Raw genomic sequence first — 21,676 nt, forward strand, 5'->3', positions numbered from 1 at the left:
TGTTTGTCAAAAATTCAAAATTTATGAAATGTTAACATTTTTAAATTCAAATCATAAAAAACTAGAAAAATAGGCATAGTCATCCACATTTGAAATATTTTAGGGCCTTCTAAGTTAAAACCAGGAGTCACAAAGAAAGATATTTAGGATTCATTTTGATATTTGGCAAAACTAATACAATTATGTAAAGTTTAAAAATAAAATAAAATTAAAAAAAAAGAAAGATATTTAGACTTGAAAAGAAAAATATTTTAAATAATTAATGGATGAAAATTTCCTAAACCTGACAAAAATATCAACTTCGATATAACAGAAGCTCAGTAAACCCCACTCAGGATAAATAAAAACGAAACCTCATCAAAGCATTTTATGGTTAAAACACTATTTTTCAATGATGTCACTTTGGTTATTTTGTTTCTTCCCCACCTCCTTCAGATGATAGAAGGGGACGATAGAGGATGAGATGGCTGGATGGCATCACCAACTCAATGGACATGAGTTTGGGTAAACTCCGGGAGTTGGTGATGGACAGGGAGGCCTGGCGTGCTGCAGTTCATGGGGTCGCAAAGAGTCGGACACGACTGAGCGACTGAACTGAACTGAATACAATTAAGTTCACTTGTCACAGTGTGTATTCTATTTGGGAATCACATTCTCTCTTTCTTCCTGTTTTTAATTATTTTTTTAGGGATGTGAAATATTACTATGGTTCTAAGAATCAGAACTACAAAAAAGGTCTTCTCAGAGAAATGTCACTTTTCTCTCATCCCTCCTACCTAATCCCCATTCTACCTGTTCTTTCTTCCCTGCTCCCACTCATCCCTCCATTCCCTCATTCCCTGTAGGTAAATATTGCCTTTCATTTCTGATTTATCCTGTAGGTTTCTTCTGTATTTTTACACAAATGAGCATACACACACACACTCATATCAGGCAAAGGTTTCTTAAGCAGGATACAGAAAACATTAACCATAAAAGAAAAAAACTGTTCTACATTAAAATCAAGAATGTCTACTCATCAGAAGATACCACTTAAAGACTAAGGGGATGGATAAAAGTCCTAGATGGGGATCAATATTTGCAATAAATTTATCTAACAAAGATTCACAGTCTCATATTCAGAATACTTACAGAACTCCTACAAATTGGTAAGAAAAAGGCAGATAATCCAAAAGAAAAATGAGTAAAAGACCTGAACAGGCATTTTGACAAAACCAGATGTCCACATGACTGTTAAACATTCAAACAGGTGAGCAACTTCTCTGCTCACCAGGGAAATGCCAATTAAAGCAGAAATGTGGTATCACTACATACCCACCAGAATGGCTAACATGAAAAGGACTGATAACTTCAAGTGTTGATGAAGACACTGAACTACTAGAACTCTCCTACACTATTGGCAGTATAACTTGTAACAACAATTTTGTAAAACTGTTTATCAGTACCAAATAAGGCTGAACATATGTATGCCCTGTAACTGCAAATCTCCTTTCCTGGGTTGTGGTACATCTTTATAAATAAGTGAAAGTGAAAGTAGAGTCGCTCAGTTGTGTCCAACTCTTTGCGACCCCATGGACTGTGGTCTACCACACATCCATGGGATTTTCCAGGCAAGGGTACTGGAGTGGGTTGCCATTTCCTTCTCCAGAGGATCTTCCCGACCCAGGGATTGAACCCAGGTCTACAATGCTGTAGGCAGACGCTTTACCATCTGAATGCTGCTGCTACTGCTCCTTCAAGAGATGGATCTTTCCTAACCCCTTTGAATCTGCACCTAGTCCTGTGGCTTGTTTTAACTAAGAGGATATGGCAGAACTGATTTTGTGTGAGCAGAGGCCCAAAGAGGCTTGCTGCTTCTCCCTTTGCCCTCTTGGGATCCAGAGGCCAATAAGTCCAGGAAATACTGTTGGGCAGAGGCTACATGAGGAAAAGTGAGATATCCAAGTTCATAGCTAACATCAAACTTCCACACGTGTGAATAAAACCATTTGGACCTCCCTCCCCAACCCAGCTATGCTGAGTAAGCCCAGCTGATCACAGACAACACACAAGCCATCCCCACTGAGCCCTGTTCAAACTGACAGAATCACAAGCAAAAAAAAATGGCTGTTGTTTTTAAGCACTAAATTTTGGGGGGCGGGGGGGGGCTGGTTGTTATACAGCAATAGATAACTGAAAATGAATATACAGCAAAAGAAAATAATACATGTGTTCACTAAAAAGGACAGGTACAAGAATGTGCATAGTAGTACCATTTAAATTATCAAAACTGAAAACTCAAATGTCTATAAACAGTAGAATGGATAAACTTTGGTATATTCATAAAACTAATTATTATTCAGCAATAAGAATGACCAGATGGATGACTCTCACAAATACAAAGTCGAGTAAAAGAAGCAAAACTATACGCTTTCATTTATACAGAGAAGTTCAAAAACAAGCAAAACTAACCTAGGAGGCAGAAAAGTAGTGACGGGGTGCAGAGACTGGGTGGTGAGTATAGGAAGACGGGAGGCGGTTTCTGTGGTTATGATGATGTTATACTTCTTGCTCTGGGGGCATGTTACAAGGCTGAGTTTACTCTGAGAAAATTTATTAAATTATATATTTATCATTTGTGTACTTTTCTGTAATGTGTATGCTTTTCTTCCAGAGAAGTTTATATAAGATTATAAACTGCTGTCTCCTTCTCTGATAAAATTTTAAAAATATTTTTAAATCACTTACAGAATTTTTTTAAAAGCACATTTTAAAAAATACAGAGCCTGAGTAAATATCTTTGGGCTGGAACCCAGCCATCTGTAGTTACGAATCTCCATTAAGTGATTCTGATGCATAGTCCAGATTAAAATATTAGGTCATTAGCAGAAGAGGGCTATTTCATTTCATCATTATTATATTTCCTCTCAGAAATGTTTTTGCCAAAGAACATGAAGCACAAAAAACTGTCTTCAAATTGTAATTATCTAAAAGAAAAAAAAAAATGGCAAAATGCCCACTTCCACCCACTCCCCACTCCTCCAGTTTGGCTATTCTACCATTCAGAAACCTTCCACAGATCATTAAATGCTTCAATTAGTTTCACACATATGTACTTAGCTCAGAGCGTACCATTAAAACACCATTCTTTTGCCACTTTGAAGGGCGCCCGATAGATTAAAAGATGCTCTTAGATGTCATACACATTTTTAACTAGAGCAAAAAATGGCTGGTCCAAATTAAAGAATAGGTTTCTAAGTCAAGTGTCTACCTTGACAATAACAATAGGCAGATTAATTTGCAAGAGGAATACATGACTTGTGAATAACTATAATTTTAAAATCATTTTGAATCACACTTATATTGTCTATATCTGAAATGATTTATTTAGTCATCATTCCAGAAGGACTAAATAAATGACAGATAAATAGATAGACAGACTGACAGATAGCTAGCTAGCTATGGAGAAAACAGAAATATGATGGTGCCCACTGTGTTTAATCTTCCATACCCCCTCAGATCTGTTTCATGAAATATTCAAGATATTTTGATCTCTCAGCACAAAAGTTCTGTGGATAAAAAATAAGATCTTTACTAAGTTACTATTGTACATCTTTAGGTTGTGGTTCAGAGAAGATACTCAACATACTAATGTAGAATGAAATCTAATTCTTTTTTTTTTTTAATAAAAAAAACTAAATGGTCAATTTAGTTGACACCAATCAGGGATGGAAAAAGCCAGTTGAACTGATTTTACCAGTTGTTTGGTGTCACATAGACAATATCTTTTTAATTTCTTAGTGTTCTCCCATTTTCAAGAGTTGACATTCCTTGATGAAACAATTCAATATTTAATGACTGCTTTTCAAAAGACTAGACTTTCTACTTACCTGGCTCTTTCTCCGGCACATTTGTATAGTTTTCCAACATGAAGGAGAAGAAGTTTGAGAGCTGTACAAAATAAAAATACACCGATCAATTAATGAACCCCAAACAGGTACTGTGGCAAACGTTGTTGGTGTTCCATGCGAGTCCCCTTTACTTCTCTGAGGTTCTCATCTCCAAGCTGCCACAGATGCTACTGGGTCCTGTCTTCACCAGCCCTCCTCCTCCCTAGGACTTTCCTTGGCCGATGGGAAAGTCCATAGGCCCCGCAGAGTCGCTTAGGATATCAGATATCCCCCTCCTGGGGGACCGCCCATAGGAAATGACTAACTGAAGCAAGGGTATCACAGCCCAGACCACCTCCTCCTTTGCCACTGGTGGGACAATCTGACACATTTCACACTTCAGATCTCCCAACAGGATCAGGCTGAGGTCAGACTTTTCCAGAAACCATATTTTTGCCTAGCTTTTTCCCCCATCCTATCTTGCTTTTCACGCTCCCTTACAGGTTTTTCCTGTGAATACCCTCTCAGGAAGTCACTTGTACAAGAAGCCCTATCTCAGACTCTGATTCTAAGAAACCAATCTAAGACAACTACTAGATATTTTTTCATTATGTTCTTCTATTCCTTTTTATGGTGAGAGTAAGAGATATTCTTAAATGTCAAACATATTTGGGAAAGGAAGGAAGGGAAGGAGGGAGGAAGGAAAGATGGAAATCTACCACCATTCCAACCATCACCAAGATACTTCCTCTGTGACTACAAATTATCTGCAAAGACCTGCATGTATATAGCACAAATAACTTCCAAGCCTCATCTCCTATGAAGAGTGAACACTAAGGAACCTTATCAATCTGGGAGTAGATCTGGGAAGGAAAACCTTCCATACAAATACCAAAATGTATGATTTTAAAGCTGCTGATGGATTTGTCAATTATGAGTCAATAGAAATCACAATGAGACACCACTTCACATATACTAGGATGACTATCATCAAAAACATAAACAACAAATGTTGACACAGATGTGGCAAAATTAAAGCCCTCATACACTGCTGGTGGGAATGTAAAATGGTGCAGCTGCTTTGAAAAACAGTTTAGTAATTACTCAAAAAGTTAAACTCAAAGACTCAGAATTTCCACTCCTAGGTATATATCTAAGAGAACTGAAAAAAAAATATGTTCACAGAAAAATCTGCACACAAATATTCATAGCAGCATTATTCATAATAGACAAAAAAAAGTAGAAGCAACCCAAATGATGTATTCACTGAGGAAAGGATAAACAAAATGTCCTAGATCTATACAACAGAATAACGTTCAGCAATAAAGAGGAATGAAGTACTGACACATGCTGTAACATGGATGAACCTTGAAGGCATTATGCTCAGTGAAAGAAGCCAGTCACAAAGGATCGCATACTATGTGACTTTATTTATTTGAAATGGCCACAAAAGGCAAATCTAGAAAGACAAAAAACAGATTAGCAGTTGCCAGGGACCGCAGAGAGCAGGAATGGGGAGTGAGTGCTAATGAATATAGAGGTATTTTTTGTTGTTGAAGGGGGTGTTGATGAAAGTGTTCTAAACTATATTGTAGTGATGATTACACAACTTGTGAATAAACTAAAGGCCACTGAATTGTCTACTTTAAATGGGTGAATTATACCCCAATAAATGTTATTTAAAAAGACTCAATATTTAAAGAATGTACTAATACTGGAACATTTGTGCATAAAGCATATCAATTTAAGAGCTCAGTCTCTCTTAATCTCCGTCACTATATTCTACAGTGCTTAAAAGGACAGTCAGTGATGTGAACTGCTATGGGAATATCTGACTAAATCATAGTATATAATTTTTATAGCTACTAAGAATAAATCCAGCAATTTCTTTAATTCTTTTTGAAATCTTAATTATTTTTAATTATAGTTATTATTTTTATATAACATTTTACTTAAATTATATTGTGTGATACATTTATAAAGACACAATTGTTGAAAAATACAAATGATACAGAATAAAAATGAGAAGTCCCCTCCTACCTACCAATACCATGCTTCTTCTCAGAAATGGACACAGTAAATACTTTATATCATTTCCAAACTTTTATTGTATGTTGCATTTTCTTTCACATATATGGGATAAAATTCTTCATATTGTTCCACAAGTTGATTTTTCATTAACAAATATATTGTAGATCTTTCTGAGATCTTTTTATTGTTAAAGCTGGATTTACATATTGCTTTTGCAAGCTTGAAAAAGTCTTTCCCCACTCATCTATATTTTCTTCTAGAATTTTCCTATGTTTGACCCCAAGAGATTCTTCCATTTATTTAACTCCTTAAAACATTTTTTGCTTCATGAAGTAGCAACTTTACTATTAGGGCACATATTGAAAAAAAGAATAAGACCATTTTTTTTTTAGTTAACTGGACATCTAGTAGCTGTCTTAAAAATATGAACTTCAGAACTGAAAAACACTATCCTGTTCCCAAATCATACTCTCTCAATAGCTAGTTCCAAAACAGTGTCACTATATCCTCTATAAAAGTCTTTCACCAAGGTTCCTCTGCTATTAAAATGGATTCAATCTTTCATGCTTTCAATAAAAGGAGTAAAGAGAAGCATTTTATCAAAAGAAGAGACAAGCTTGCAAAACAGACCTGCAACTGGCCTTGCTCATCAGCGTATTCGATGGACTGGAAGATAGTGAGGGCATAGCGCTGTCTGGTCTTCAACCGGGCGCTGTAACCTCGGTACCAGTTCTGTATGACCAATGCGGCTTTTAGTGCTGCAGACCCACAGGATATGAAAGACAAAGAAAAACAGTTACTATGGAGCTTTGGTGGGGAGGGGCGCGGACGATAAGTGCTTCAGAAAAAAAGTCAGTCCACCTGGATTCCTAGGTTCTAAGAACATAAAAACTACAGACAATGAGATGTAACTTCATGCTTCTGTACAATGTCCTCAAGTCTCAAATAGGACTAATGATGACACAGCCATCAGAGTAGAATTTTTGAATCCTATCTCTGCTGATTACTGTCTATGTGATTTGGGGGAAGTTATTAGAGCTTTCACAGCTTTAGTTTCCTTCTCTGGCACTACTTAGGTATATGAAGTCTATGCATGCCCTATGAAGCAGCAATTCCATCCTTCACTATATACCCCAAAGCAATTCTCACACAGGTCATAAAGGAGACATATAGGGATACAATAATTCTTTGTTGGTGGCAATAGGGAGTTTGACACCAATGCAGCCTGGCTGTCTACTGCTAGGAAGGAGAAGATGTGATTGTGGTGGATGCACACCATGGAGTATTATGCCACAACTGGAAGCAACATATTACAATGTGGATGGGTCTTAAAAATACAGTACTTCAGTCAGAACAGTTATTAGAAAATGAAAGACAGAATGAAATATAACATACCATTTTATATAAATTTTCAACACACATGAAACCACAAGGTATGTTTCATAAGAATATACAGAAAGGAAAATACATGAAAAATAAGAGATTGGTTATTTGTGAGGGGTGGGTAAATGAATGAGCATAGAGTACATGGTTAAAGGGGAATAAGCTAGTGAACTACCATAAGAAACGGTCTTGTGCAGACCAGTATGACAATGTACAACATACTGAGAAGTATGATTCACTCTACCTTCTGCACCTGTGATTCAACTGTTAAAAGAACACACACCCCCTCTCCTTCACAGAGTTACTGCTGCTGCTGCTACTGCTAAGTCCCTTCAGTCCTGTCCGACACTGTGCGATCCCATAGATGGCAGCCCATCAGGCTCCCCTGTCCCTGGGATTCTCCAGGCAAGAACACTGGAGTGGGTTGCCATTTCCTTCTCCAATGCATGAAAGTGAAAAGTGAAAGTGAAGTCGCTCAGTTGTGTCCGACCCTCAGCGACCCCATGGACTGCAGCCCACCAGGCTCCTCCGTCCATGGGATTTGCCAGGCAACAGTACTGGAGTGGGGTGCCATTGCCTTCTCCACACAGAGTTACTATGAGGATGAAATGAGATACCATAGGTGAACAGTTTAATCCAATGCCCAGTGTAAAACACTTGATAAATAAATGGCAACTATAGTGACAAGTACTGTTTTGCTTGTAGATTATTCAGGCACACTGGCTCTCTTCTGGGGCTGGGAGCCTCTGAACCATCCTGCAGCTTCACAGCTTTGAAGAAAGAAATCAGGTGAGAGATAATGGGAGTTAAAATATAGTCTCTTATGTCTTTCTCAACTTTTAGAGTGACGAGTAATCAACACCAGCTGGCTTCTTTTATTCAGGCTATAATTTTTCCCAGTTAGCACATAAGAATTAAGAGTTGACTCTAACAAGAACAATCTGAGTTTGGAAAGCAGCAATCCAGCCTCTCAGTTTAGTACTGCTGTGGTACAATGAGTATACACTAGTCATCTGAGGGTATCTGTTTGTGAACTTCTCCAACGTTGTCAGGTTCCAGAGACTATCATTTCATTATTCAGCTTCCAGAAAACCCCAGGAAATAGGCATAAGGTCAAGTATCATTACCTTTACAGGGGAAAACCAGAGGGAGAAGAAATCAAGTGACGTTCAATATCACAAAGCAAGTAATTGTTGGTACAATGTCTGAAAACTCAAGTGTTCTCACCATATCATTATGTGCAGCCCAGGCACACCTGAAAGGCCTCTTCTGTGGGACAGTCATTGTCATAATCAACCAACTCTCATCTCAGGGGCTCTCTATTCACCAAGCATAACAGAACTCTTCCAGGGCTATTTCCTGGGCACGTACTGAGGGCCAGGCAAGGAATTCATCTCCGTAGTCAGTCCTTACCACTCTATGAAGCTGGGGGAGACTTACTTAAGGGCACGTAGCCAGTAAGTGGAAATGGACAGCAATGAATTGAACCCAGGTCTCAATGACCCCATGGCCCAAGATCTTAACTTCCATAGAGCCATTGATCTTTCCAGTGCCTCTTCATCTACATAGTGATGTCATAGAAAAAATGACCACTAAAATCTCTTCTATTTAGTATTAACAACACCAAAAAAAAATCAAGTTTATTGTTATTTCTATAACAGTAGGGCAAAGTAGCACCATAAGTTCAATAGTCTATTATAAGACATTCAGTTCCACAAGTATTATCATCTCCATGTTACACATAAGGATACTTCAGCTTCAGAGAGGCTAGCAACTTCTAGTACCCTCAAAGACTTTCTAATTATATGTAGTATTTCATTTACAAATTCACAAATTACTGTGAACAAACAGGTTACCATCTCAGAAACCAAGAGCCAAAAGAGCCATGCAAACCAGGATGCACAAGACTGCCTCAGAGTCCACGGTCTTGGCTCAAACATCACCTTCTCAGTGAGGCCTTTCCTGACTACCCCTTGAAAATGGCACCCAACTCCCCACTGCCTATCTCCTTTATTTTCTCTCCACAGCACGTGTCACCATCTGATAGAGCATATGTTTTACTCATTTGTTACTGTCTCCTTTCACTAGAATGTAATCTCCATTAAAGCTGGGATTTTGGTCCACAGGGTTAGCTGCTATATCCCCTGGGTCTGGAACCATCCCTGGAACATAGTAAATGTGCAATAAATATTTATTAAATGACTAAATGAATGAATGAAATTACAGTTCAGTTAAAACTTACTGTCTTGTGTTTCTCTTCATGCTAATTGGTGAATCTTATGCTTGGTTTGGTTTTTTAAATAGGCATTTATTCGACAGTCCTTTAAATAAGAAGTTTTATATTCAGAATGATAAGGCATTTAAAGACTCTGCTTTTGAAATTCTGCTGGCAGAGGCCTCCTGAGGAGGCAACAGGATGAGTGAATATTTAATGTAACTTTAAGTCAGGAGAGAGACACGAGTGTGATAGAGCTGATTAAAATGAATTCAAATGAACTGGAAAAAGAATGAACCGTCCAGAAGCAAAAGACTTTAAACAAGAAGGGAAAGCATCTATCGCCTCAGCTGTTCAAAGCACAGAGAGAATAGGGTATGGCTCAATTCTGGGACCACAGTTTTCACTGTCACTTTTGTTTACAGGTGTCTGCCATCTGCTAGAGTATATGGCTGTCCCAGTGAGACTTCCAACTTCATCAGAAAAACAGCTCAAAGCACATACACGCCCAGCAAACAGGAGATGGTCGGTCACAAAGCCTGCTTCCTGAGCAGCAAGCAAGGCAGGGACCCTATGAGGCTCGCTCCTCCACAAACTCTGGCATCCCTACCAGCAAGCGCACAATACAGCATCCTTGTCCCTGAAAAGCATTTTTCTTAAACAAGAGATAAATAAGACGAAAGCCTGAGGTCCAGCCTTCAAACAATGACAGATGCTTTAAACAAAACTATCACTTTTCCAAATGACAAAAGAGATCATAGTTTTATTATTCTTGGAAACATCTGGCCTTCCAGTCAGAGAAGGGGAAGAAAAAGAAGTCATTTCTCTGACTTTTTAATTACTCACACACTTGCCGACCCACCAACCCATTCACATGGGATAATAAAAATAAGTTCTGAATTTGTAATCTGGAGATTTCCATTTTGGTCCTAACTCAACCAGGTGCCAACTATGTAGCCTCAGGCAAATCGCTTAACCTCTCCGATCCTCAATTTCTCATATGAACAATGAGAATTTGGAATTATATAATCTCTAAGATTCTTTCCAATTATAAAATACTCTAGTTCATTCCTCTTTTTTTTTTTTTTTTTTTGGTAGTGCCCCAGCTGCAGCCTACCAAGCCTATAGCAAAGCTGAAAATAACCATTAAAGGATAAAATAGGGTGTGTAAATGTGAACACTCAAATCAGAACCTTCTGGGCACAAAAGACAAATTCTTAAGGCTACTAAAAAAAAAAAAATCTGAATTATCCGTGTAGAAAAATTCAAGTCAATTACTAATATCCTTGGCTTTCCCATCAAGAAACTATAGCCATCATAAACCATTAGACCAAAGCAAAAATCAGAAGAAATAGATGTCTATCTTCTTTGTGAGTTGTACCTTTTATCATTAAAAATATTCATCTTTGTTTCATTTTAAAATAAATAAATAATTTTAATAATGAAAAAAAAGAACTATAGCCAAAGTTTGCTAGCAACTGGTCTAGGAACAAACAATTCACCTATTACTCTTGCGTTAAATGGCCTAAAACATGATTACTGTGTACATTTGTTAACTGGTTCAAGTGATAGCCAATAGAAGATGGGGAGAAATGGATGGGGAAAAAAGTAAAGAAAGGGTGGGGATACAGAAACAATGGGAAGTCCAGAAGATTCAATGAAAATTGAGAAATTATGAGAATGGGATAACAATCATTTGATCATAAAGATCCCAGCGAGGTCGAGGTGATCGAGGTGGCCATGGTAGCCAGGAAATGGGAGGGAGCAGCTGAAGTGGAGCAGCAGAATGATTGTTCTAAAACAATCATTATCATGAAAATACAAATTTTTAAAATAATTATTGTATAATAAATTTAGCTATGTAAAAGATTTACTATTATTTTAAATGATTAAAATATTTTCTTGTAAGAAGTATGTTGTATTTAACAATTCAATAATGACCTTTAATCCTCACTCAAGAAAAAAAATTAAATACCTTAACTACAATTTCATTTTACATCTTCTGTTATTAATTACTAATTGGAGTTATACTGCCACATTCATTCACCCAGGATCAAATATAATTAGCATTAAATCTTCAAATTTTGCAGCTGCTAGAAAGATAATGTAGTATAAAGCCATAATCATATAGAAAAGTGTTCTGATTACAGGAAACACAGGCATACCTTGGAGAGATTTAGGTTCCAGACAACCACAATACAATAAATAATGCAATAAAGAGAGTCACATAAATTTTTTCCTCAGTGCATATAAAAGTTATGTTTATACTATATTGTATCCTACTAAGTGTACAATAGCATTAAGTCTTAAAAAATGTACATATCTTAATTTAAAAAATACTGCTAAAAAAGTCAAAACAATTACAACAGTAACATCAAGGATCGCTGATCACAGATCACTGTTAACAACCATAATAAAATGGAAAAGTTGAAAAAACTGTCAGAATTATTAAAATGTGACACATGAAGTGAACAAATGCTGCTGGAAAAATGGTGCCAATAGGATTGCTACAAACCTCAATTTGTAAAAAGTACAATATCTGCAAAGCACAATAAAGCAAAGTGCAATAAAACAAGGTATACCTAAAATTGGCAATTGGGGCTGAGGTACTGCCCTTTCTTAAATTGAATTGATATGTATCTGTAACAGGATTTTCTAGTAATTAACAGGATCCAACTACAAGGCTGGCTTCTTGGTGAATTTAGTCAAGGCTGGAATTTGGCCAAAAAAAGTAAAGAAGTGGGACTTCATATCCTTTCAGCACTACCTTCTACCTTCTAAAGTACTAGAGTGCTATCTAAAGAGTCAATGTCAGAGTCTCATAATACTTGACATCTCTAAAGCAGAGATGGATTAATTACACAGTAAAAAGGGAAAAGATGAAAATGAATTTAAGTGGTATAAAGAACAAAAAGGTTGATTGGCTTTTTGTTTGCCTATTTCATGTAAGCAATAGCTGTGTGTAGTGTTAATCCTACATAAACCATAAGGCCAACATGTTATCATATTAAAAAATGAGTAGATCAGCCCTGGGATTTCTTTGGAAGGAATGATGCTGAAGCTGAAACTCCAGTACTTTGGCCACCTCACGCGAAGAGTTGACTCATTGGAAAAGAGTCTGATGCTGGGAGGGATTGGGGGCAGGAGGAGAAGGGGACGACAGAGGATGAGATGGCTGGATGGCATCACTGACTCGATGGACATGAGTCTGAGTGAACTCCGGGAGTTGGTGATGGACAAGGAGGCCTGGCAAGCTGCGATTCATGGGGTCGCAAAGAGTTGGACACGACTGAGTGACTGATCTGATCTGAACTAAAAAAAAATTGTTATTGAGAGGGATCGTAATTTCAGATGGAGACCATAGTCTCCTTTTACAAAGAAATGTACTTGTCTAAAATGATTCCCAATCAAGGCCAACGAACCAGAGTTTATAGTATATGATACGAGCTGAAAATAAAGATACAGCAGCTGTGACATATTGATGATAATTAAAGCCACAGGAGTAAAGTCACTCAAGGAGAGCATTAGAGTGACCAAGTAAGAGAGCCGAGATAAACCCAGAGAAGCCCCAACATTGAGAAGTTGGAAGAAAATGAAGCCCTCATAAATAGTTCAAACAGAGACATAATAGGAAAACCAGGAGAAGAGGCTGTCACTGAAGCTAAGAGCCATTGAGTATTTTAAGATGGAAGTGTACAGGAGGGCCAGGTATCGCCAGGAAGTCAAGCAAAATAAGTACTGAAAATGCTCCATCGGATTTCGAGGTCATTCAAGAACTTGTCTAAATCATATTCCATGGGGTGGGATAAATAAAAACGTAGGAGACAGCAGTGTGAATGCACCCTTCAGGGGCAAGCTCAGAAAAACAGGCAAGAAAGCAGAATGAATGGAGAGAACAAGAACGCTAGGGAAGGCTCTTCTTCCAAAGGGAAAGAAAACACAGCTACAAAGGCACTTCTGCACAACTGGGGAATTCTGAATATGAACTATATGCCAGAAAATATTACTCTATTAATTTTATTTTTTCAGTGTAATATAGTATTTTAGTTATGTAAGAGAATATGCCTCTTTTGGGACATTCAGTTCAGTTGCTCAGTCGTATCCAACTCTTTGCAACCCTATGAACCGCAGCACACCAGGCCTCCCTGTCCATCACCAACTGCCAGAGTCTACCCACACCCATGTCCATTGAGTCAGTGACGCCATCCAACTATCTCATCCCCTGTCATCCCCTTCTCCTCCTGCCTGCAATCTTTCCCAGCATCAGGGTCTTTTCCAATGAGTCCGTATATATTACCCCTTTTCAGAAACCCAGGCCAATCCACAGCCCTCATTTTGGGGGTCTGCTGGTTGTGACTTTTCCCCAGTTCCCAGTGGCCAATTTGGGAATTGCTGGTGGTGCACACAGTGCCTTCTCTTGGCCAGTTCACTGTCAACATCTCGGTTACAGCTGTTGTGATGAAGTACACAGGTCTGTTTGTCTTGTTTTGTATGGATAAAGGCTACTGCTAATAGAAATCTTGGAAGCCAAAAAGAAAACAGCTGCGAAAATTGGTGGGCATAAGTTGAATACTTTGAAAGCTATCAGAGTACTTGCCACCTAACTCTAAAATACCCTCATGTTAGGACAAGGTGGTCACTGAATGGGTTAGACTGACATTAGGTTGCCTGCCAACCTCAAGAAAATTTGTGTAATGAGTTACACTGTAAAACATCATGCAATTTCCAATACAGCAACATATTCGTCTTTCTTAGCTCTGAGAAATCCAAGATCAGATCAGATCAGTCGCGCAGCCGTGTCCGACTCTTTGCGACCCCATGAATCGCAGCACGCCAGGCCTCCCTCTCCATCACCAATTCCTGGAGTTCACTGAGACTCAAGTCCATCAAGTCAGTGATGCCATCCAGCTATCTCATCCTCTGTCATCCCCTTCTCCTCTTGCCCCCAATCCCTCCCAGCATCAGAGTCTTTTCCAGTGAGTCAACTCTTCGCATGAGGTGGCCAAAGTACTGGAGCTTCAGCTTCAGCATCATTCCTCCCAAAGAAATCCCAGGGCTGATCTCCTTCAGAATGGACTGGTTGGATCTCCTTGCAGTCCAAGGGACTCTCAAGAGTCTTCTCCAACACCACAGTTCAAAAGCATCAATTCTTCGGCGCTCAGCCTTTTTCACAGTCCAACTCTCACATCCATACATGACCACAGGAAAAACCATAGCCTTGACTAGACGAACCTTTGTTGGCAAAGTAATGTCTCTGCTTTTGAGTATGCTATCTAGGTTGGTCATAACTTTCCTTCCAAGGAGTAAGCATCTTTTAATTTCATGGCTGCAATCACCATCTGCAGTGATTTTGGAGCCCAGAAAAATAAAGTCTGACACTGTTTCCACTGTTTCCCCATCTATTTCCCATGAAGTGATGGGACCAGATGCCATGATCTTCGTTTTCTGAATGTTGAGCTTGAAGCCAACTTTTTCACTCTCCTCTTTCACTTTCATCAAGAGGCTTTTTAGTTCCTCTTCACTTTCTGCCATAAGGGTGGTGTCATCTGCATATCTGAGCTTATTGATATTTCTCCCAGCAATCTTGATTCCAGCTTGTGTTTCTTCCAGTCCAGCGTTTCTCATGATGTACTCTGCATATAAGTTAAATAAACAGGGTGACAATATACAGCCTTGACGAACTCTTTTTCCTATTTGGAACCAGTCTGTTGTTCCATGTCCAGTTCTAACTGTTGCTTCCTGACCTGCATACAAATTTCTCAAGAGGCAGATCAGGTGGTCTAGTATTCCCATCTCTTTCAGAATTTTCCACAGTTTATTGTGATCCACACAGTCAAAGGCTTTGGCATAGTCAATAAAGCAGAAATAGATGCTTTTCTGGAACTCTCTTGCTTTTTCCACGATCCAGGGGATGTTGGCAATTTGATCTCTGGTTCCTCTGCCTTTTCTAAAACCGGCTTGAACATCAGGAAGTTCACGATTCACATATTGCTGAAGCCTGGCTTGGAGAATTTTGAGCATTACTTTACTAGCGTGTGAGATGAGTGCAATTGTATGGTAGTTTGAGCATTCTTTGGTATTGCCTTTCTTTGGGATTGGAATGAAAACTGACCTTTTCCAGACCTGTGGCCACTGCTGAGTTTTCCAAATTTGCTGGCATATTGAGTGCAGCACTTTCCCAGCATCATCCTTTAGGATTTGAAATGGCTCAAGCGGAATTCCATCACCTCCCCTAACTTTGTTCCTAGTGACGCTTCCTAAAGCCCCCTTGACTTCACATTCCAGGATGTCTGACTTTAGGTCCGTGATCACATCATTGTGATTATCTGGGTCGTGAAGATCTTTTTTGTACAGTTCTTCTGTGTATCCTTGCCATCTCTTAATATCTTCGGCTTCTGTTAGGTCCATACCATTTCTGTCCTTTATTGAGCCCATCTTTGCATGAAATGTTCCTTTGGTATCTCTGATTTTCTTGAAGAGATCCCTAGTCTTTGCCATTCTGTTGTTTTCCTCTATTTCTTTGCATTGATCGCTGAAGAAGGCTTTCTTATCTCTTCTTGCTATTCTTTGGAACTCTGCATTCAGATGTTTATATCTTTCCTTTTCTCCTTTGCTTTTCGCTTCTCTTCTTTTCACAGATATTTGTAAGGCCTCCCCAGACAGCCATTTTGCTTTTTTGCATTTCTTTTCCATGGGGATGGTCTTGATCCCTGTCTCCTGTACAATGTCACGAACCTCCATCCATAGTTCATCAGGCACTCTATCTATCAGATCTAAGCCCTTAAATCTATTTCTCACTTCCACTGAACTCCAGAAAGAATGAAGGGATGGAGCCAAACCAAAAATAATACCCAGCTGTGGATGTGACTGGTGATAGAAGCAAGGTCTGATGCTGTAAAGAGCAATATTGCATAGGAACCTGGAATGTCAGCTCCATGAATCAAGGCTAATTGGAAGTGGTCAAACAAGAGATGGCAAGATTGAATGTCGACATTCTAGGAATCAGCGAACTGAAATGGACTGGAATGGGTGAATTTAACTCAGATGACCATTATATCTACTACTGCAGGCAGGAATCCCTCAGAAGAAATGGAGTGGCCATCATGGTCAACAAAAGAGTCTGAAATGCAGTACTTGGATGCAATCTCAAAAACGACAGAATGATCTCTGTTCGTTTCCAAGGCAAACCATTCAATATCACAGTAATCCAAGTCTATGCCCCAAACAGTAATGCTGAAGAAGCTGAAGTTGAACAGTTCTATGAAGACCTACAAGACCTTTTAAAACTAACATCCAAAAAAGATGTCCTTTTCATTATAGGGGACTGGAATGCAAAAGTAGGAAGTCAAGAAACACCTAGGGTAACAGGCAAATTTGGCCTTGGAATATGGAATGAAGCAGGGCAAAGACTAATAGAGTTTTGCCAAGAAAATGCACTGGTCATAGCAAACACCCTCTTCGAATAACACAAGAGAAGACTCTATACATGGACATCACCAGATGGTCAACACCGAAATCAGATTGATTATATTCTTTGCAGCCAAAGATGGAGAAGCTCTATACAGTCAGCAAAAACAAGACCAGGAGCTGACTGTGGCTCAGACCATGAACTCCTTATTGCCAAATTCAGACTTAAATTGAAGGAAGTAGGGAAAACCACTAGACCATTCAGGTATGACCTAAATCAAATCCCTTATGATTATACAGTGGAAGTGAGAGATCCAAAGATTTAACTAAATATAAATAAATAATAACATCATCTAGGGTCCTTAAATTCAAGGAGTTAAGTGTGCCACTTTCTGACACATGTTTATGTCTAAAAACTATAGTTCACGAAATTTTAAATATCTACGAAAAATGACAAAACATTTTTGTTGTTTTGTTGTTATCAAAAACAATCTGGAATTAGACAAGATCATTGTTTTGGATCCTGGGAACTTAGCTTGAGAGCCATCAGGTTAGGGGCCCAAAAATACGGCTGAAAGAAATGTGGGTTGTACCCCATGTACAGCGAGATATGGCTGGACAGAAATGTGGGTTGAACTTCATTTGCAGCTGAGGATCCTACTAAACTGTTACCAGCCCTCAGGGAAATTACAACGGCCATTAAGAGGAACATTCCAATTAGATAAGATCATTTAAGAAGTGTACTTGAAAGCAGGGTTCCTAAATTAAACAAACAGAGTGGGACATCTATTTTAATTGGTATGTAGAATTCCAAAAAGCTTCATAACTCCAGAATAGCTTCATTGAAAAATTCACTGAAAAAGGCCAACAAAAAATTAGACACAAGAGATACCTAAAACAAAAGACTGCAAGACAGACGCAACTTGTACTACCCGCCACCTTTCCTCCTCTAGCTGAGTACTCCTTCTAGTAATCCTCAGTCTAAACCATCTTTCCACTCTAAAGAGACTACAAGACCTTGAAAGTCGGCCAAGTTACTGGACTTACACCCCCATATCTACCCTTGAAGGAGGGCTCTCATGTGGATCCCTCTCAGAGTTGATGAGACTCTGAGGGACTTTATGGGGAAACTGCTATGTTATTCCCTTAAACAGCCAAGGGAAACTAAATTAGTGAAAAATCTTGGCGTCTGGCAGATATTAGAGCTATACCCTCTACATTAAATCCCCCTCGGAGTCTGCAGATGGGACCCTGGGAGAACTGTCAGAAGCCAGCTAAAGGTGAGAATTCTTCCCAGAGTCAGCTCTCCCAAATCACTGCTTATAGTACCCAAAAAGAGAAAAAAATTTTAAACAAATTTTTGTACCTTCTATGGGGATGCCTCTTAAGTCCAAGGGGTTGTCAACATTTACTGCCTGTGTCAACTGAAAATTGGGAAATGCTTACTGTTTGTCCCAAGTGAAAACTGACAAGATATTTAAAAGGATTTTTTAAAAGTAGCACTATGGTCTGATGTTGGCCAGAAAGTGAAAGCTGATATTCAGAGTCTGATAAGAATATTTTTTTAGGTTTCCTCCACTAAACCAAAATGAACTATGTACCCAGAGGGAAAGAAAAACCTTCTAAAGCCTCTGTGAAAGGATTTACCAAAACCTTTCAAAGGCAAACAGCTCCAAGTCCAGAACATAGAAATCTTTTAATTTCCATCTAGGTTAGAAATCTTGTCCCTGATATACAGAGGGGTATGTGAGGGGCTGTGTGTGTACACACACACAGAAGAAAGCAAATTAAGAATAATGTAGCTGAATGGGAGGATCAGCCTATGATATCATTTTAAGTTGCAACCCAATTCCCTGAGGACATGAAAGCAACTATCCTTATCTATAAATCTTTGTAAAACTGAGAATACAACTCCAGAGGCAGTTCACAGTCCACCCATTCCTTTTACAAGTCCCCATAAAGAAAGCTGAGCACCAAAGAATTGATGCTTTTGAACTGTGGTGTTGGAGAAGACTCTTGAGAGTCCCTTGGACTGCAAGGAGATCCAACCAGTCCATCCTAAAGGAGATCAGTCCTGAGTGTTCACTGGAAGGACTGATGTTGAAGCTGAAACTCCAATACTTTGGCCACCTGATGTGAAGAGCTGACTCATCTGAAAAGACCCTGATGCTGGGAAAGATTGAGGGCAGGAGGAGAAAGGGACGACAGAGGATGAGATGGTTGGATGGCATCACCAACTCAATGGACATGAGTTTGGGTAAACTCCAGGAGTTGGTGATGGACAGGGAGGCCTGGTATGCTGCAGTTCATGGGGTTGCAAAGAGTCGGACATGACTGAGCAACTGAACTGACTGAACTGACTAAACCTCCCCTATTTATCTCAAAAAGCTTGTAAGTTTTGTAAAAAAAAAAATCTGGCCTTAGGAAACCAAAGTACCCCTTAGTGGAACTTGCATTCTTTTTCTGTACCTTTGAGATATAAATGTTCTACAAACTTTTTCATTTGACCATTTCCTTATGGCAAAGGAAAGGGAAAACAGTCAAATAAAAAAATCTTCTGTCTTCCCCAAAAAATATTAGTAAAAATGCTTTACCCACCTGAGCAGATAACCTTAGCTTGCTCTACCTACCAGAAAAACAATTTAGATTCAATTTATTTTACAACTAGTGAATTACTGTACCCAATTCATGGCAGTAATTTTAAAACAGAAGCTATTAGGTCCCTGCTAGCAACTGTCTATTTATGTGTGTTTATGTGTGTATTATAGATGTACAGTATTTTCTACCTTCAGAGGGTACTGCCAAAATTACTATGTAAGAGAGCTCTATTTAACTGGCTCAAAGAAATGAAGCACTTATATAAATTAAATGAAATAAGTAAACTGAATGGATGCAAATGGGATAAAAGTTTTTAGGTGAACTTTCCTTAATGCTTTCTCCATATCTTTTTGGTAACTTGAAATCTTAAAGTTTTGCTAAGTTAAATTAAATGATGGATAGTCACTGAATATTCAGATCATTTCCAAATAAGGTAAAATAATGAAATATTGATTACTGAACATAGGTTTACTACTTTTGGCTTCCTTTTAGAGGGAAACTAAAGATATTTGGGTTTCCTAGTAAACATAGCTTCTGCCACACTGAAAAATTTACTGAGAGAAAATTTAATTATAAAAAGTATAAAAAATTATAAAAAGTATTTAGAAATTTCCCAAACCATAGAATGCTAAAAGAGAGTTCATAATTGGTTACTTATTTTCACTAAAAATTAAAGTTTTTAAGGGTTAAGAATTCTAATATATGTAATGAAAGCTACTAAAAATGAGGGAAATTATCTCTGTATATAAAGAAAGTAAGATGCATGCTTTTAGCAAAAGAGGGTATTAGGAAAGGAAACACATGTTGTTGAGGGAAAGGGAAGCAATTTTATCCTAAATTGAGGCTATTTCAGGAGAAAGGAAAAAAATAGGGCAAGATTTGAATGTTAAAAAAAAAGTTTTTGTAAAAATTTGTGCCCCCACTCCCAAATCTCACAAAACAATTTTATGTGTGGTCAAAATGACTAAGATTAAAATCAATTTATCTAATTTTTTAAAAAGTTGATGGGTTTTTAATTTGGTTTTCTTTTTGTTAAAAGGACAGGTTTTATTGGATTCTTTGTCTTCTCTTGAAAGTGAAAGTGAAGTTGCTCAGTAGTGTCTGACTCTTTGCAACCCTATGGACTGTACCCCACCAGGCTCCTCCTCTGTCCATGGGATTTTCCAGGCAAGAATACTGGGGTGGGTTGCCATTTTCTTTTCCAGGGGATCTGCCTGATCCAGGGATCGAACTCAGGTCTCCTGCATTGCAAGCAGACTCTTTACCCTCTGAGCCACCAGGGAATCCCTGTTTTCTCTTAGTAAGACACTGAAAAAAGCTTTTCCTTACCTTTTAAAGTAATCTGCCTAGACAACAAAGATTCTGTGTTTTGTGAAAATAATTTGCCATGTTGTCTTTATCAGGTCTTTGATTACTAAAGAAAGCTGAATCTTCTCCATTAAAAGATCTAAGGTGTTTACTGCTGTATTTAAAATGGTTAACCAACAAGGGCCTACTGTATAGCACATGGAACTCTGCTCAGTGTTATGTGGCAGCCTGGATGGGAGGGAAGTTTGGGGGAGAATGGATGGATACATGTATATGTGTGGCTGAGTCCCTTTGCTGTTCACCTGAAAATATCACAACATTGTTAATTAGCTATATCCCATACAAAATTAAAAAAATTTTTTAAAGACCTAAGGTGTTTAAAAAATAACTTTCTGTGTTTCTCTGCAAAGTCTTTGTCACTACGATTAAATGGATAACTAAGTTATCATTTCTCAGTGATCTATGATCCTATTTGACAAGTGTTTTAAAACTTTTTTGATAATTCTGACAAGCTTCCCCAAAATAAAGTTCTGAATGAAGTTTTTTTTAACCTCGAACTAACTTTGGTATTTTCCAGAGGGCCTCTAGAATATCTCAAGAGATTTGTTTCCTCTCCTCAAAAAAATGAAGATGTTAAACTAATCAGACTTATTTGATAGGTTAAGTTACATAGCAAGAATCATCAAATAAGAAGTAATACTAAGCCTTTATGTTGTACTTGTGTAAGTTATAAATGTTTTAGAAACCATATGCAATTCCTAAAGTCTGAATGAAATGTCCTGGAATAATATTATCATCATAATTCCAGTTATCATTTGACAATGTTGAGTGTCACAGAAATAACCACATTTCCTTGTCAATTCCA

General features: G+C 38.2%; 1 protein-coding gene across 9 annotated transcripts in view; it reads right to left on the reverse strand.

Annotated features, from left to right (window-relative positions):
* PPEF1 (protein phosphatase with EF-hand domain 1) overlaps positions 1 to 21,676 on the reverse strand; it is a 157,401-nt gene that overhangs the window by 82,323 nt on the left and 53,402 nt on the right. For all 9 annotated transcript variants that reach the window (XM_015461777.3, XM_015461783.3, XM_059883888.1 and 6 more), the window contains 2 exons: positions 6,531 to 6,658; positions 3,870 to 3,930 (listed from right to left, as the gene is read on the reverse strand). In XM_015461777.3, the coding sequence (XP_015317263.1) occupies positions 3,870 to 3,930; positions 6,531 to 6,658 (189 nt within the window). The remainder of the gene's footprint in view (positions 1 to 3,869; positions 3,931 to 6,530; positions 6,659 to 21,676) is intronic.

Source organism: Bos taurus, chromosome X (assembly GCF_002263795.3).
Source record: "Bos taurus isolate L1 Dominette 01449 registration number 42190680 breed Hereford chromosome X, ARS-UCD2.0, whole genome shotgun sequence".
NCBI lineage: Eukaryota > Metazoa > Chordata > Mammalia > Artiodactyla > Bovidae > Bos > Bos taurus.